We start from the raw sequence: 17,541 nt of genomic DNA, 5'->3' as shown, positions 1-17,541 counted from the left end.
TGTAGGGAATGACCAGGCATGGACTAAGCCTGTGCTTATCTGCTTATCCCTTTACACAAGTTACACCTTGTGACACCCTTCAAAGGATCTCATGGCAGCCCTGGGGGCCCCAGCACCCTGACTAAGAATCATTGCCTTAGACCAGGGGTTCTCAACCAGAGTGCCATGAGATCTTGTCAAAGGTGCAAGAGGATGCCACACTATGTTAGCACTGTTAGATAAACCAGGAGATTTCAAATAGGAATCCATAGTGTCAAAAACATTCAGACCTGTTGTCACCTTTCTGAGTTCTTTACAACAGAATTGCTCTGTTATGTTTCTGTAGTTAAGAAATGAGTGAAACCTAAGAGCTGACATTTTCTGAGGGATGCCCTGAGTCCAGCGGGGCTGGGAACCACTGTCTGAGATAAATTACAAATGCTACAGGTTTGCTGTGTTGTGTGAAACAGTCATTTCACTTCACAGTAGTTCATGCAAACATGTTCATTGGTTAGGTGTGTTTGGGTGTGTATCCCTTCAGTTTTGGAGTTTACGATTTGAGTAATTGCATAGTTTCACAATTTGGAACAGCCAGATTTCACCTGTATATTTCAAGTATAGGTGTAGTGTTTCAGTACGTCAATACGTTCAATACATTCATTAGTAAATCACTGAAACCCACCAAACTGTTTAGTTTCACATATTTCATGTTTCTTTAACTGCTTTTTGTCATCACCTACAGTATATTGGCATGGTCTTAATTATGCCTATATCTCCTGCTTTTCTTCCTTTGCTATTCTTCTGTCTTCTTTGAATGGAAAATAAAGATCTCTTGGTACATTTTACAAGAGCGGGAATTTGCCTTGGTTATAAGCTGGCTCAAGAGTTTGTCCTTCTCAAGTCTGGGCAACCTGTTCCACCCTGCTTCATTATTTTGCTTTCAGTCAAGAAATCACAGCATTTGAACACTGCACTATAATACACTGGCTTGTTGATGAAGTTGTTATTACTAATTATTCTGTATGTATTAAGTCTAAGTAAATGGCTGTCTTCACTGGATGGGCTCTCTGGCCCTAGGAGCTGCTTGTAAGATTTATACCACTGTCACTCCAAAAAAGTGCCATCAGAAATCCTCACAAATCATATGAATCTTTGGGGTCACTGTGCTCATTTTCTTGGAGGCCATGATTGTTATCTCTAGGATGCACTTAAGTTCTGCCAAACCAGAGACTAAATATTACAAAACAGGCCCCAAAACCAGACCTCCTTTGGTAAGTGGAACCCCAGGACTAGTTTGAAATTATATTGTGACTGTGAGAGTTAAAAGTCTTTTAGTGAGCCTGATAATTCCATAGTTACTGTGGGAATGTAGTATTGAGCTCTAATGTATATGGTTTGTGAATTTTAACTAACCCTTCAGATTAAGAACAAAAAACAGCTCCTTTATTTTCCCTGTTTGAGAGAATTGTAGAAGGATTAAAAAAAAAACCAACAGAAAAACAGAAAAAAACTATTTCTGCCCCTGGACATTTAATGCATACAACCTTGAAGTATGTAGTTGTTTGTCTTTAATGGATAACCTTTATAAAGTATACAGCTGCTTAGGGGCTTAATGAATTTCCAGTTAAGCCACTTGCATATATTTGGACAATATTTCATTTTGAATTAGATCAAGAAACTTGTCCATTTCAGCAAGTTCTGGCTCTTGCTTGCTTACTTACAACCTGTAATAACTGTTTCATTGAGAGAGGTCTGTATTTTGATTTCCAGAAATTCTGTAGAGAGCTCAGGAGCATGCAACTGGAAATGAGTTCTAACAGGAATGGCAATTTTAGTATTCTGGGTTCTGTCAGAATTAATCCCTCTCCCTTTATTTTGCTGGCTCTTTCTGTCCTGTCCCAAATCCCTTTCTCTTTTATCCCTGTGATACAGTTGTTGTAGTGGTCTGAGCACAAGAGTCAGAGCCACAGACCCATGAATTCTAATTCTGGCTCTGTCTCTGGCTCCTCCTTTCAGCTTGGGCAAATCAGTGAATTCTATTGTTTCAGTTTCCTTAACTGTAAAATGGAGATATTACTGTATTTGCTTGAATCCAGGACTGTCTTTTCCCTCATTTAACCCTAGGGGTTGTGGGGGATCTTCATCTTGGATTTGAGTAACAAAGCTAGGGCTGGAGCTGCTGCTGCCTGGCCAGGCTGGTTCAAGGTAGCTTCTGGAGATTGTGAGGTGCAGGGATGGGAGCATCAGGAGACTATACAGCAGCAGGGAAGCTGCTGTGGCTACAGAGCCAGAGCCAGAACCACTACAGGGGAAGTGGTGGTGGGGAGGAGCATGTAACCAGGAGGAAAGCAGGTGGCAGGGGGGTAGGCACCAGGGGGATAGGGGCAAGAGAGAAGTGGGTGGAGTGAGGGACCAAAGGGGAGGGCCGGCTACCTACCCCTGCTGCCACTTTCCCCCCTGTCGCTACTTTCTTTGCTGCAGTGGTTGTGGGGAGAGGGAGTTTATTCTATACATTAAAAATTATAACAAACTGGATATTTTCCATGTATAGAATGTAACTATTAGGGAGTCATCTTAAATTTTAAGTCATCTTGGTTTCAGGTAAATATGGTAATGCTTCCCAGGGATGTGCACAGATAAATGACTTAAGTCCAATTAACTGGTGCATCCCTTTTATCTGGAAAGCATTTTTGTTGCTGTAAAATACTGCTGGAATGCTCACTTATATTTGAACAGTGAGCAGCTATCTTGACTGGTAAAAAGTCCAGTGAATTTATTATGTACCATCACGATTGTAAGCCATATTGCTACTGTAGAGATTCTGCATTCTTGGGAATAGCAAGTGTCAGTGCAGTAAAACATTAGTTAGCCAAGCTGATTGAATGGGAAGGTTTTTATACTAAATCAATGCATTTAAGTAACGTACCGAATATTACTTCCTTTTTCTCTTGAGTTCAGCACTTTTTCTCATCTCTTTGTAGATTTAAGTACCTATGTAATGATTTTATGGGCTGTGGTCAGGAAGAAATTGTTATTAAAATGTGAACTTGAAGGACCAGAGGGGAATGAACGTCATTGTCATTAACAAGTAGTTTGAAAAGGGCCTAGTGAAGAGCATGATGGACATAAGGTTTGCTCTTCAGCCAGTTCTTGGTGATCCCCGGGACTGGTGATCATAAAAATAGTGCCCTTCAGGTTCTGAGCTGTATAAATTTTCCCCATGCAAATTTGACAATTGATGAAACATCAACATGAATGTCAATAATAATATTCAGTGTTCCGAATTACTAAGCAGAATGTGGCTTATCCCCTCTCCAGTTATTTTTTAAATTTAAATGTTTGTTTATATTTTAGCTTCTAGTATATAGTTCTCCTTTTCGTTAATGAGCATCATGTGTCCTTGGTGCTCTAACATTTCCCTTCTGATGGTCAATACATACGTGATGGTACTGATGCAGAGATCTGTATATAAGTCCCCTTTGGCTGGTCAAGTCAAAACTTCCCTTTTTATGATGACTTCATTAAATATTTCTTTGAGATACGAAATGTCTGTATCTATACAGAGCACACAAACAATAGGAAATTAGCCTAGAAAGGGGGAACTTTATAACAGCAGTAGGCAGCCTTTTCCGTTGGCCAGTACTTCTCTCCGTCGCAACACAAGGTGAACTTTTGTAGTTGAAGCCCCCTGCTGCCAAACACCCACCAAGCCCCTTGTCCATTTGCAGGATCCAGTGGCTCTGTGGGCTGTAGGTTGCTGACCTCTGCTTTACAGCGTTAAAACACATTTGAAATAAAAAGTGGAGCAATCAGAAAAACCTTTTATAGTACACATGGCTATGCCTGCAATGAGAAGCATGTAATAATGCTACATTAGTTATCTTTAATTATGAAGATAACCACTGTATTTTAACAATCATTGTGCTACCTGTTAGATCTTAAATTATTAACATTAGAAGAATTCCTTAGACTCGCATTTGAATTTCACTGTTTTGTTCATCCAGCAGAACACTTAAGCCATAAGGCTTCGTTTTTAGCACATGAGCAGTCCCATTTAACAAAACTGGTCCACTTATGTACTTGAAGTTAAATATATGTCAAATGCTTGGCTAAATTGGCTTCCATTTAAATGTTGCCTATCTGTCAGAGTCCACCTCTGCAAACCCTTACTCAAGAGATTAGTCCTTTATTCTCCCTATAGAACTGCTCATACAAGTGAAAACTACTCCTGTAAGCTCAGGCTTGTAGGAATTAGCCTCTTGCTTGTGGTCTGATCTGTTTATAGTCCGTTTCACTTTGTCTTCATGCACATTTATGGTGCTTTAGTTCAGAGTAATGGCAAAGCCTGTTTGCTAAGAAGAAAGAATTCTATCAGGGCCAGGCTACAGCTGGAAAAAATTCCCACAGAAATAAAAACCACCACAAACCTCACCACCTTTTGCTCCAAATTCACGGTGCACTTTTGCTTTACACAGGCCATGTCCACGAGACGCTTACTGTGCAGAAGACAAATTCTACTGCGTATTAGCATGGATGGCAAAAACCATGCTAATGGGCAGTTGATTTAGTCTGCTGCACATTAACATCACAAAAAGCGTTCATCTGCCATAATGCGTAGTAGTGCTGATTATGGCACATTAAGTTAGTCCCTGTTATTACAGGTACTAAAATTAATCCACTGTAATTACAGTGCATTAATGAACATGTAGACGCGCCCAGTGTCACAGAGAGGCAGTTAATACCTAGCATAAATTCACGCAATTTCTCTCCCCAGAATCAGAGAGAAGCACAGTCAAAATGCAAACTGTTCATTATGGGAACTGTTCTTTTCATTCTTTGTCCATGCAGCACCGCTCACAATGAGATGATGATGTTCTGGTCCGTTATTCGGCTGCTGCATGCTCCTGTAATACAGTATAAATAAATGGTAAAAATAAAGGACAGATTGTATCCTTGTCTCTTACTGCACTTCTGGAAAGCATTCGCATAGTGTGGTCATATGGACCGTGTGAGAACTAGAAAAAATGAAAACTCATTGGAGAATGATTGAGGGTGGGATTTTCTCAAAACCCACAGTGTCACCTTAATTCTTCTGTCATTGAAACTGATGGTACATCCAAGTGATCTGAGGTGGGCTGAATACTGATTCTTTTGAATCCCCACCCTTTAAACTTAAAACAAGGCAATATAAAGCCTTTCAAATCTAACTTAGCCTCCTAAAACCAGGAGTGGTATTTATATTTAGTTTATTCTCCCCTCCTCTGGAGTTGTCTAGAAATGGAAGGGTGTCAAAACACTGACCATGATTCTGCAGCTGCAGTTCACACACAGTAAAACCTGGGAAAAGTAGACAGAAATTTGAACTGCTCTGCTTTTGGCAGGTCATTATGTGTTCACTAGGGCTTGCTTGGGTTGGATAGGGATGGCTTGAGGGGCAGAGGGGGGTGGCATTTTTTATTACCTTTCTTCCCCTTTTTCCACTTCTAATTATCATTTTGCTAGTAACTTCAGTTCCTTTCTCTTCTGTGTCTGAGACACCACATCTCTGGGTTCATTATTAATTTGCTTGGTTGAGCTGGAATCTAAAATCCACTGGATACAGAGGGGAGGAGTTGCTCACTAGTACTCCAGAGCTACTGTGCCAGGCTTGTACCCACTTGAAAAGGGTGGGCTCTTGGACTTGGCTGCCTGACACGTCCAGCTGATGTGGGCTGGCCCAGCATCTGCTGCATTCATTGTGTTTAATGCTGCATCCATCTGTTTTCTGTCAAAGCCACTGCCAACAAATTACTAATCTATTAGAGAAACATGGAAATAAGATTGCACTCCTCATCCCTGGCTTTTTCTCTTATATTTTGTTTGGCTTTTATTTTTGCCTTTTTTGTGGTCTGGGAAAGGTGTAAGAATAGCCGGTACTTGAGGGACTGGGGAAATGCTTAGCAAAAAAACCAAAACAAAACAAAAACAGTGGAACAAACATTGAAACGTGTTTTCCTTTCTGAAAAGATATCATTGCCCTGTACACTTGCCCTGGAGATGAAGGATTAGAAACTATTTTAACTGAGCCACACGTGTTTATGGAGAAGATTTGTCTGTTTTTGTGTGTGATTTTTAGTTGCAGAAGCCAGAAAAAGAGAAGTAGAAACGTTTTCTCCGTGATATAATATAGTGTCAAAATAGAACAATGATGCTTGGTCCTCCCGTCTGCTGTTGAATGCTGCTCTGTTGAATCTAGTTGCTGAAAGAGTGAGAGGAGGAGAAATAAGAAAGATACAAATTCGGGGCAAGATTCAACCTGGATATAAGCTGAAGCAACAGTTGTTCCCAGTGCCTTCGTGGGAGTTCTGTGTATTATAATACAAGGGCTGAACTTGCTCTTGGTTGGAAAATATTTTATGTGCAGTGTGCCTGCAATATGTATTCATATGCTATACATTGTGTTTGTATGGGTTTGCTCCACCCTATTGCATAAGTCTTTTTGATACCAGGAAGTCTGAAAACTGGAGTAGTAGCTGAGTGCTGTGTTACTAGCTTAACGTTAAGCCAGAAAGTGGAAAATTCTAACAAGCTCTTCCCTTGGTGGGCACCTGATTTTGACTGGAGAAATATGGATGCAAGGGGCAACAATCACCAAGATTATCTTCAAGAGTGATTGCTCACTGAACAGAAATGTCAGTAGACTGTGTCTATGACTGAACGATGAAAAAAAGTAACGGGACACTGAATGCAGAGTACAGATACATCTGGAGATTTTCATACTTGCTTAGCTGCATTGTGGGGATCCTTCTATGAAACAACCACACATAAATACTTGGTTTCTAAAACAAGAGTAAAGTGTTATTTAATTTCCTTGGAAAGCATAGGTCACATATGTTTTCACTGTCGAAAGCTTGTTACCAAATGAGTCACTTATGAATGGCAGTGTGAGGAGGTGGGGTGAACAAGATAGAGTGAAACAGCATGATTGTATAAATTAATTACACGTGCATTCAAACAATGACTGAATACGTTTCTTTTTTAATATAAACAGGAATAGGGTGGGAGAAGTATTGTATTCCATTTCCGTGTTGGGTGGCAGGGTGGGTAAGGGAACATCTTAGTTCCTGATTTCAGAGGAAGACTTCACTGAATTGTATCCTTTAAATAAGCAAGGGAATATTGAGGAACAGTCAGGGCATTCCACTCTGAGTTATCCCTTAGGGAGGAATTGAGCTGTATCTCCGGTCACTTGGGGGTGATGGGAAAAGATATTGCAAAGCTGATGAACAAGTCAGTGAAATGAGGGCTTTTCCTTTGAATAGATATTCCTTTAAAATGCATTTCTATCAAGTCAGTCTTTTCTTCTCTCATGGTCTTTTTATTATTATTATTACTTTTATTTTTATATAGATAAACTGAATAGTGTACTCTCATTTCCTCTTAGGCCTTAAGTACAATAGGAAAATTAGTAGTCAAATTACCAGAGCTGCCACAAAAGATACAGCCACGTCAGCAGTAGCAAGAGTGTAACTTGGACTGCAGACTGGGCTCTTAAACGCTTACATCCTTTTTTCCTGCACAACTTTGTGCTGTTGCTGACTACTGTTGTAATAAGGGTATTTGTTTCCTACCATAGATATACCCTTTAAGTTATATGCTGCTTCTTGATGCTGCCAAAATGTAAACATACCAACTTAAAATGAAGAAGGTGTTCCAGAATAATTAGTGTCTAAATATAAAGAGGAAAGTGCGTTGGCTTAGATACTGTTGAAGATTCATTAATGTTTGTTTAAAAAAAAAAAAAATTGGCATACGTAAAATGTTACATTAAATACTAAGTCTTTTTCTACCTCATGCAGCCGTGAAAGACTTCAGGTAAAGATAGAGGTATTAATGTTTGGGCATAATTATGGGTTTGAGAGCCATACTCCAGTTCAGTGGGGTACCTGCTACATTTTAACGTGTGTCCTAGGTATATATTTTTAGTGGACAGCTATAAATCTTCCACTGTTTTATGCCTCAGAAGTTGCATACAGGCATATAGGGCATTTGTACACATGCTTGTATTGCAGTGCCAGGTGCTTTTAAAAGTACACAGCGCATACATTTGTATAAATAGCAAAATGTGTGTCAGCGCTGAGAAAATGGTGGCAGTGCGTTTTTGAACTAAAATGGATCAAAGGTGTTTTAGTTCAAAAGTGAGCCATCACCATTTTCTCAGCACTGATGAGCATTTTACCATTTATACAAATGCATGCAATGCAGTACCGGGTGCATCAGCCCACGTGCGGAGCAGACTCAGTTAATCGAATCTGCTCCAACGCGCGAGATCTCCATGTTGGAGCAGACAAATGTATGTGTATAAATGCCCATAGCCCACAGAATCTCAAACAGTACTCTGCATCATAAACAGAACAATTGTTTAAGCACAGCAGCTAGATGATGGACAACTGGAGTGGAGAAAGAGTGAACATTTGAAACGCTGAATAACTGATAAGTACAGTAAAGAACTTGGTAGGACACTGAGTTCTGCCTGGCATCTGAAAGAGAGAAGGGGAGTGGAAAGTTTCCTAAAGACCTTGGAAGGGGTCAGCACTGGTACATTTGTCTGTTATAAATGAACAGAATGGCCAGAGCAGAATGTTTAGTAGCAGGACTCTAATGTAAAGACCCCTGTGGTAGAATTACAGGAGGATGAGAACTGAGAATGTGAAATGACAGAAGAAAAGAAAGAAGCTGAACTAGAAATGAATGTATATAATGAACTTATTTTATGCCAGGTGTCTCTTCAGTGCATGACACATTTCTGAACAACACATGTTAACACTTGGGAGGATGTGCACTTCTATATTCTCACTATCCTAAATAATTTTTGGCTGACAAATATGGAAAGTAATGTGCTAAGAATTATTAGAAATTCTTACGTGTGTCCTGTGATACTCAGATTATTTGACTGTACAGAGGACTTTCCAGCAGGCAACTTCTGAAGTGGAAATCCTGTATCAAAAATTTACATTTTTCTCTGTGCTTGTTCTTTTATTCAGGAAATTATTCCAGACCACCAACGTACAGTGGGGTGCCCAACACGAGTTACAGTGGCCCAGGACCTGGCATGGGTATAAATGCCAATAGTCAGATGCATGGACAGGGGCCAAGCCAGCCTTGTGGAACCATGCCCCTGGGACGGATGCCATCAGCTGGGATGCAGAGCAGACCATTTCCTGGAAACATGAGCAGTATGACCCCCAATTCTCCTGGCATGTCTCAGCAGGGAGGTCCGGGCATGGGCCCACCAATGCCAACTGTGAACCGTAAGGCACAGGAGGCAGCTGCTGCAGTGATGCAGGCTGCTGCAAACTCCGCTCAGAGCAGGTATGCATCTAGGTGAAGGAATTTTAAATAAATGGAAAGATACTTTGTATTAATCCAGAAGCTTTGAATATAACAGTGATGTGTATGTATATTTTTGGGACAAGGGAGGATGTGAAAGAACAAATGGCTTAAATGTTAGGGGAGCATGTAGTACTATTACATTTTTGTAAACTGTCCTTGCAAAGAACAAATATGACAATGGAGATGATTGGCCATTTCCAATATGGTTTCTAATTCTGTGGGCTTTTGGGAAAGCCCCCAAGGTTATAGTGACACCAAGAGCCAAGCCTTTGCAATATAAAATTGAGATTGTTTATATATCCAATGAAGCCCTCTTCTGTAGCTGCTATGGGGCTAGAACAGGGGTGGGCAAAATGTAGCCCATGGGCCAGATGCAGCCCACCAAGCCATTCTATCCAGCCCACAGGGCCCCTAAAAAGTTTAGAAAATTAATATTAATCTGCCCCTGGCTACCTGTCATGTGGCCCTCGATGGCTTACCAAAACTCAGTAAGCGGCCCTCCACCCAAAATAATTGCCTGCCCCGAGCTAGAATGCGTTCCCCTGCAGTAACGTGTTCCTGTATTTACTGCCCATGTTAGCAGCACAAGGAGAGGGTTCAATTTCCCAAAGTTCCCATTTCCTACGTAGGTGGGAAGGCAGGCTGTAGGATTGTAAAGCCTTTGGCTTTTGCCTGACACAAATACCAGCACAGCTGAGCTGTCAAAGAGGGAGAAGCAGTCTTTGCCAAGTCTAACCACAGAGCAGTGCCATGTAGAGAAACTCAAGGTATCTCTGAACAAGCTAACCTGAGGTATCAGAAGCATTATAGCAACATTAGTGCAACTCTGCTCAGGCTAATAAGCCTAAGCAGAGTACCATATTACTTTGGGTATACTGCCTTCAGCACACAAACTCACTACAGTTCAAAGCTAGCTCAGGTAGGACTGCATTGTTCCATGTAGACATAAATTCTTAGGGCGTCTATCCACATGCTCCAAGGTAGAAGTGGGGAGGCACTTTAATTAGAGGAGCTCTGAGAGCTCCTCTAATTAAAGCACCCACAACATCACATGTATTCAGCATCCTGCACTTAAACATGGCAGTGGCGGTGCTTTAACTAAAGCTTATTTGAGCTTTGGTTAAAGTGCTTCTGCCACCATTTTGAAACGTGAGAACATTGAATACATGTGATGCAGAGGCTGCTGAAGTGGGCTTATTAGTACACTCCAGCAGACTCAGTCTAATTAGCACATGTCAGAGCAGAGATCCGTCATGTGTACAAGTGCCCTTTAGTCACAGGCCTGTTTCCTGTACTCCTGAGAGCAGTGCAGCTACAAGCTGTCCTATGTTCGTTTGGTTGTGGCAAAGCAGTAGTTGAACTCTTGAGTAACCTTAAGGTGCCTAAGGCCAGGTACAGACATTACATTTTACCAGTGTAAGGGATCAGAAACCAGTCTATACCCGTAACAGAACTGAAGTTTGGCACACGCAGACTGGTTTAAAAATAATGGCACCCAGTCTAAAATTTACGCCGCCCCCCCCCCCCCCCACACACACACACAAACCAAAGGGTGAATGTGTGTTCTGTTCGCTGCCAATCTAAACTATGCCACTTACAGAAAACCGCATAACTTAAATCGATTCCGCCTCAGGCTTTTTGAATGTCTGTACCTAGCTTCAGTGTCTGCAGCAAAGAAGTTTTTTCTCAGAACATTTTTAATGGAAGAAAATCCCTTGTTTCACTAGATTGAAACAGTTACTGGTACTTTTACTGTTTCAGGAGCAAAAGGATTTTGTTTTATTTATACCTGAGGGTTATTATAAGCCGGTTCCATTGTCATATGTATGCAAGTTTATATGCATTTGTATATTAAGCATATTTCTATATACATGCGTGCGCACACATACACATCCTTAGATATACATATATGTATGCATATGTATTTATAAAATAATACTAATGTATGGCCTATAAAAGAGTTTTTGGTAGTTGTGAGGTGCAGTAATTTGAAGATGGATGTCAGAAAGAAATAGGAAACTAATCTGGTTCTTTACATATTATTCTTGTTTTGTGGGTTTGAAATGCAGGTGGTGCTAAGTGTTGGTAAAACTTCTTTAAAATAATATATTGAGTCTTTTTATCTTCCCTTGTAGTAAAATAAAACCACACTCCCTTTTAATTAAACAGATTAGGCTCCTGTGGAAGTCTAGGAACCAGCAGTTCTGCTTGACTTGATTGTTTTAAGGGGCATCTTTAGTAAGGCTAAAAACAGGCACCTAGTTTAATCCAGTGTTGGTCCAGGATATGACTCCCATCAAAACAGGGCACAGTGGTTTACACAGGAGGATTAAATGGCAATCTATTTGAATTAGCCATGATTGTTTCCAGGCAAAATATTAATTTGGATAATTCACAGGTACTTATTGTGGGACAATGTGTGCTTGTCCTTCTGTAAGGTCTGGGGTTTGCTGCCAAATAAAGTGCTCAAATCCAAATCAAGCTCGTTGTCTGTTTTTAGCCAAAGATTTACAAAAATCTGGTTCTTTCAGTCTGTTTTTTGGTATAGTCTAGTAGGTTGGGCAGGGAGGAATCAATGGGCCAGTGCTGCAACTGCAGGAGCATTTTATTTATATTAGTATAAGTGGAAAAAGTATGTTTGCTTTTAATTAAAAGGAAAATAATTGACTGTAATAAAAGAAAAATATATGGTTGCGATTCACTTTATACTTTGGCAATTGTGCCTGGTGTTAGATTAAAAACCAAGTTAATCGATTTCCCGCTACTACCACATGCCTTCCTCCCAAGTCAGTTTTGTAAGACTTGCTTTCAGTTTTTAGTTTTGCCTGGTCAAAATGCACCATTTCAAAGCCTTTTCATCACATACTGCCCATGCTAGTGATCCAATGCCTGTAAAAGGAGCATGGGATCATCTGGTCTTTCTTGCAAATATTGCCAAAGGAGTACAAATGAGGTGAAATCTATCCATCCTTTCTTATGCCAAAGAGTTTAAAACATAACCTCCCTCTCTTCAATTTTATTCATTGTATGGGAATAAGCATTATGGCTTTTGGCTGTTCCACAAACCCTCCATACTTTTATATGGAAGGAATATAGTTGACAGGGTGATTCCTACTTGTGATACAGAGCAAATCCAAAGAAGCTGTTCTTTTGTTCTGCTTTAGGCCACCATACATTAGGTCGCCTGCTTATCCCAGCCAGTCTGGGGCTGGCGGACGCCCCATGTTTTCTTCACAGCACCCCAACTATGGCAACGCTCAGGCTCCCATGATGCACCAGCCTGATCAGTACGGGTAGGTAGCAATGTAAAATGGATTTGCTGTGGGACCTTGGCAATTTTTTTTAATGTTTATGAACATGCCATCTGGCTGCTGAAGGAATACAAAATCAAGTGAAAGAATTATACATATCTGCATCATGAGGGGGCTTTGATTTTTATTTTTGTTTTTACTAACTCCACCATGACAATATGATGAAAATTTGCATGTCACTCACTCACTCACGTACGCCCTGCATGGCTTTTGGCATGGCTCTGTTTCCTTCATGCCTGAGAGGGAAATGAAGAACTTCATCACTCAAAAAGAATGAAATCTCTCCCACTCCAGGCATCATTTCTCCCCCTCCTCCACATCTCTGTTGTCATTTATGTCTAGGAACAGTGCTGTGCAATGTTGTTTTCATGACTGTGTTGCTGCTGTTGTTGCTGTTGACATTACTAGCACCATCCCTTTTTTTGACAGGTGACTTATTGCAAAAGTGATGACAGAATTTAATGGCTCTTACAAAAGGTCTAACTTGATCATAGTTGAAGGAGTATGTGTTTGAAAGCTTTCTCTTGGTTGGTCCCCCTTACTGAGGAGTGTTACATATTGACGCTTTATTCCTTTAAAAGGTGTCTCTGTATAAAGAGTTAAAAGGAAACAAAATGAGCAGGTCACAATTATAGTTACATGGCAGTCCTTATGTGTAAATTGGCTGTGGTCCCTTCAAGGTCAGCTCCTTGAATCAGTAGCGAGATATCAGTGGGGGAAGAGACATTTATCTTCAGCTGCTAATCCCCAGGATCTGTCCTTTACCAACTCAGGAGTCCCATTTAGACATAGAAAGCTGGTTTGCCTGTGCCTTGCCAAGCCACATTAAGCAGCTGTGTAAAATGAATTTAAATGGCATGCATCAGAGTAAAATCACTTCCACTGGGGCAGAAAATCAATGTTAGCTAACCAGAGCTGACTGATCAAGATCTGAGACTCAGTCTGTTATATCTAGGTATCTTCCCTAGCACAGAATACCACCCTTATAATTAAAAAAGATAAAGAAAGGTTAAAAGGGGAGGGAGGGAAGAGAGGGAATGGTTTAGGTGTGGTTTTGCACAGTTTACATTAGCATTTGACTTAACCTGCCCTGTGTTGTCCTTGCATTATTTCCTATAGCCTACAGAATAATAATGTTTCCTGTAAGGTTAAATTGTATATGTTAGTCCATCTTATGCATATAACCGAGTATTTCCTGAATGAAAATTGGTATGTCAGAGCTAAAAGAAGGCAGCTCTATCCAGCCCCTTTGTGAAGCACCAGTAGACATGATTTCAGGAATCCATTTTGCCAAGAATGTTTCTGCTTGGCCTACATAACTTACAGAACAGTTGGAGATGTTTCCTCTGGCATCTCTAAAGCAATGATGGTAAATGCCAAGGATGGTAATGAACAGGGGGATAGATCACTAGATATACCTGGTTTAGTGGTCTCCCTCTAAAGCATCCATTACTGCCACTGTTGGAGACAGGATACCAGGCTAATTGAAGCATTGGTCTAACCCAGTATGGCGCTTCTTATGTTCTTATGTACAGCAAACAGTGCAAAATAACTCTTTAGTGCTACATACAACTGTTCCTCCTACCTTCAAGGTGGAAGTGTGGAGAGTTTGTAAAGGGGTGTCTTCTTTTATTTTATATCTTAGTTTGGTTTTAAGTTGATCTCATAACTCTTACCGTACTAGCCTAATTAATTGGCCACTGAAGTCAATAGAAAGGCTTCCATTTTTAGACCAGTTCCCAAATTATGTTTCCATTGTTGGAGACTTAGAGAGTAGTAGGGGCCTTTGAGGAATAGAGTGCTTGACAGAGTTAATTCTCCATCAAATTACAATTTCAGGAGTCCTTATAGCTAAGTAGACTGTTTGTGTGTGCACAGATCTCTGCATTTGCTATGGATGGATACAAGGAGCTCACAATAAAAAAAGACACCCAGAGCCAGCTCCTTTTCTGTCAATGGGGTGTCTGAAGATGAAATTCTAGTTCCATTTTTGTGTCTAAATGGCAGCTTTCAAGCCATCTACCTGGCTATTTTTGGTCCTTGGTTTATGCTTTGGGTACAAAAGGCAGCACATAAATCTGAGCTTAAATCTTCAAGTATCTGTTAATTTTAAGTTCTTAAATTTGTGGGTGCCCAATTTGAAGATTTTGGGTCAAATTCTCACAAGTTCTGAACACCCGAAACTGCCATTGAGTATTGCTGTTGTAGCAGGCCATCACTTTTTACTCTTGAGAATCAAGCCCCAACTGTCTAACACTTGGCATCTAAAATTAGCTGAGACCTTTGGAAGTAGACGCTTGTCAAAAGTACTTTCAGCGTTTCTGTTGCTTCTGAGTGGCATTTTGTTGATATATCAATATGGCAAAGTAAGTTGTGACTAAAGATTTGGGTAGATGGAGCTGAACTAGCTTTAAACTAGCAAGCTCTGGTACTTCTAGAGCCATTCATGGAGAATGGAGTTCAGTGCAAACTAATTGCCCTAGTATTACCCAGATTTGCAACCCATGGTGCCGCAGCTACACTCTCACAGTATTTGAACCATCTAATTGAAAGTGAGCTCAGGTGCTCACATGAACAACAATCATACGTGTCACTGCCTTGTCAACTGAATTGAGGATTTGAGAACTAGTGTGGCCATTTATAACCTGGCCATTTTAAAACTGTTGTTTACACAGATCTGTAGCGCCAACTTCTGGTCAATCTACTGGATGTCTAAAGATGACATTCTCTTTTCCTTTTGTGTATCAAAATTGCAGCTTTTAAGCTGTCTACCTGTTCATTTTTGGCCCTCACTTTGTGCTTTAGTGGTGTAAACCTGTACATGTAGACTGAGCATGTGCTGGGCTACACACTGGCCAGGCACATATACAGTTACGTGCTTCTGTGCATATATCTGAACATATGTCCTAGAAAAATGGGGGGGGGGGCCTTCTTTCCTTTAGCCCCAGTAGCAAAGTGGTTAGGGCACTTGCTTAGGAAGCTCAAGACCTGGGTTCTCAGCCCACCCCCACTTGTCCAGGAGAACTTGAACCTATGTGTCTTTGGCTTCCTAATACAGTACTCTAACCACCACCCCATAATATAGGCATTATCCAGTCCTTTCTGCATCCTTCCTTTGGAGGCTGAGCCACAGTCTCTTGTATTTAGTAGTCATTAGCTGGAAAATGCCATGTAATGAGAAAGTTCTGCTTCATTCAAAACAGGGCCTAGGCTACAGGTCAAAGCCTGCTTCCTTCTAGGTTAGCATCTAACTTGAACCACACCTTCTAGCTCAGGAGTGGGCAATTATTTGAACCCAAGGGCCACATAGGGAGTTCTGGTGAGCTGTTGCAGGCCAGATCAGTACCCTGCTCTCCTGCCCCCTGCACACAGCTCACTAAAACGCCCTAAGTGGCTCTGTTACCTACTGCGGGTGAGCAGGAAACAGCATCCCAGAATGCTGTTCCAGTTTTAAAATGGCCAGATTATAAATGGCCACACTAGTTCTCAAATACAGAATGGGTGGGGCAAGGGCTGGAATCAGGGGCTGGTGACCAGCTCAGGGCTGGAGCAAAGCCATGATCCACTGCTTGCACATCTGTGCAGTGGGTACCAGTTCTGCAGATGGGCATGCAGAAAGCGGATCACAGCTCTGCCATAGGCCCTGGCCCCACACTCTGGGGTAACAGAGTGATTAACCTAGGTTACAGGATTTTTAATGTTGTTAGTGCAGAAGAAGGAAGGAAACCTAGCTTGGCTCTCGGGCCCCAGGGTGAATTTTCAGCACAGGCTATTGGAAAAAGTATTTAATAGTAGAGTCAAGGCTGCTAAGCTTTTAGACTCCTTGGCTCATCCACAGTTTGCCTGGTAGGCTGTATGGACCCTTTTAGAGTTAACAGTGAAAATGTGTGTAGCATGTAGCAGTGCTGGTGCCAGTATATGCTGGATAAAAACAGACACATTTATTTTCTTTAATGGAGAGACAGCACATATTCTGTCTGTGATTGATGGACAGAATGTGGTAAAGGACTGTCTGTAGATGCATAGCGGGTGCCTCTACACATTCATTAATGCACTGTAGTTACTAAACATTAAGTTTAGTACTTGTATAATCAAGTTCTAAATCAGAATGCAATAAACAGCATTACTGCGCAGTAGTGCTGGTGCATGCCTTTTTAGTGACACTACTTCGCAGTGGCCTCATAATACTGCACACTAGCATATTAACGCTATTTGATGAGGCTGATAATTTGACTGATAAATGCCAATGTGTATGCAGCTGCAGTGCAGCACTCAGGCATCGAGGAGCACAGCCCGACAGCGTGGAGAGCTGCCTCCAGCTGGTAAGTCTGGTGTGGTGGAAGGGGAGGAGGCAGGGAAGGGGGGGGGAGAGGGGGGGAGCAGATCAACACCCTCCCCCACCACTGCAGTGAGGGAGGGAGGAGGGAGGTGCTGCCCAGCCAGAGGCGCAGCTCGTGGGGAGGGTGGCTCCTGCTGCTGCGGGCACCCTGGGAGGTGCACGCATGTGCCCCCCAGATCTGCGTGGTGTGAGCAGACGGGCTGCAGCTGCGGGCTGGAGCTAGACTCTTCTCGCCAGGGGCTGGGCTCAGAGCAGGGGCTATAGAGGGGGCTGCAACCACTCCAAATTTCACCATAGCTCTCTTTCAGCGCCGCTGCACACCCAGCACAGCCCTGGTTCTTCCCGGCTCAACCCCTGCCTCCCCCCATGTGGGTTGCGGAACAGAGGTGTGGCTCGTCTGGAGGCTGAGCAACTCCCTCCCAGCACCGCTGCCACACTCCTGGCACACCCCCAACTCTTCCTGGCGCGTGGGAGGAGGTGGAGGTTGAGCGAGGAAGAGACGGGGCTGTTCTAGGCACGGGGCACTGGGAGGGGGGTATG

At 41.9% G+C, this 17,541-nt stretch overlaps 1 protein-coding gene across 7 annotated transcripts in view; it reads left to right on the top strand.

Moving 5' to 3' along the window:
- The window catches only part of ARID1B (AT-rich interaction domain 1B), a 445,974-nt gene that overhangs the window by 353,450 nt on the left and 74,983 nt on the right, over positions 1-17,541 (top strand). For 5 of the 7 annotated variants that reach the window (XM_014519340.2, XM_014519334.2, XM_025202635.1 and 2 more), the window contains 2 exons: positions 9,003-9,330; positions 12,516-12,644. In XM_014519340.2, the coding sequence (XP_014374826.2) occupies positions 9,003-9,330; positions 12,516-12,644 (457 nt within the window). The remainder of the gene's footprint in view (positions 1-9,002; positions 9,331-12,515; positions 12,645-17,541) is intronic. The other 2 variants (XM_025202638.1, XM_014519339.2) reach the window with 1 other exon arrangement.

The sequence above is a fragment of the Alligator sinensis genome, unplaced genomic scaffold, assembly GCF_000455745.1.
Source record: "Alligator sinensis unplaced genomic scaffold, ASM45574v1 scaffold331_1, whole genome shotgun sequence".
Classification (NCBI taxonomy): domain Eukaryota; kingdom Metazoa; phylum Chordata; order Crocodylia; family Alligatoridae; genus Alligator; species Alligator sinensis.
Note: the sequence above shows the minus strand (reverse complement) of the source record. Positions and strands in the feature narration are given on the sequence as shown.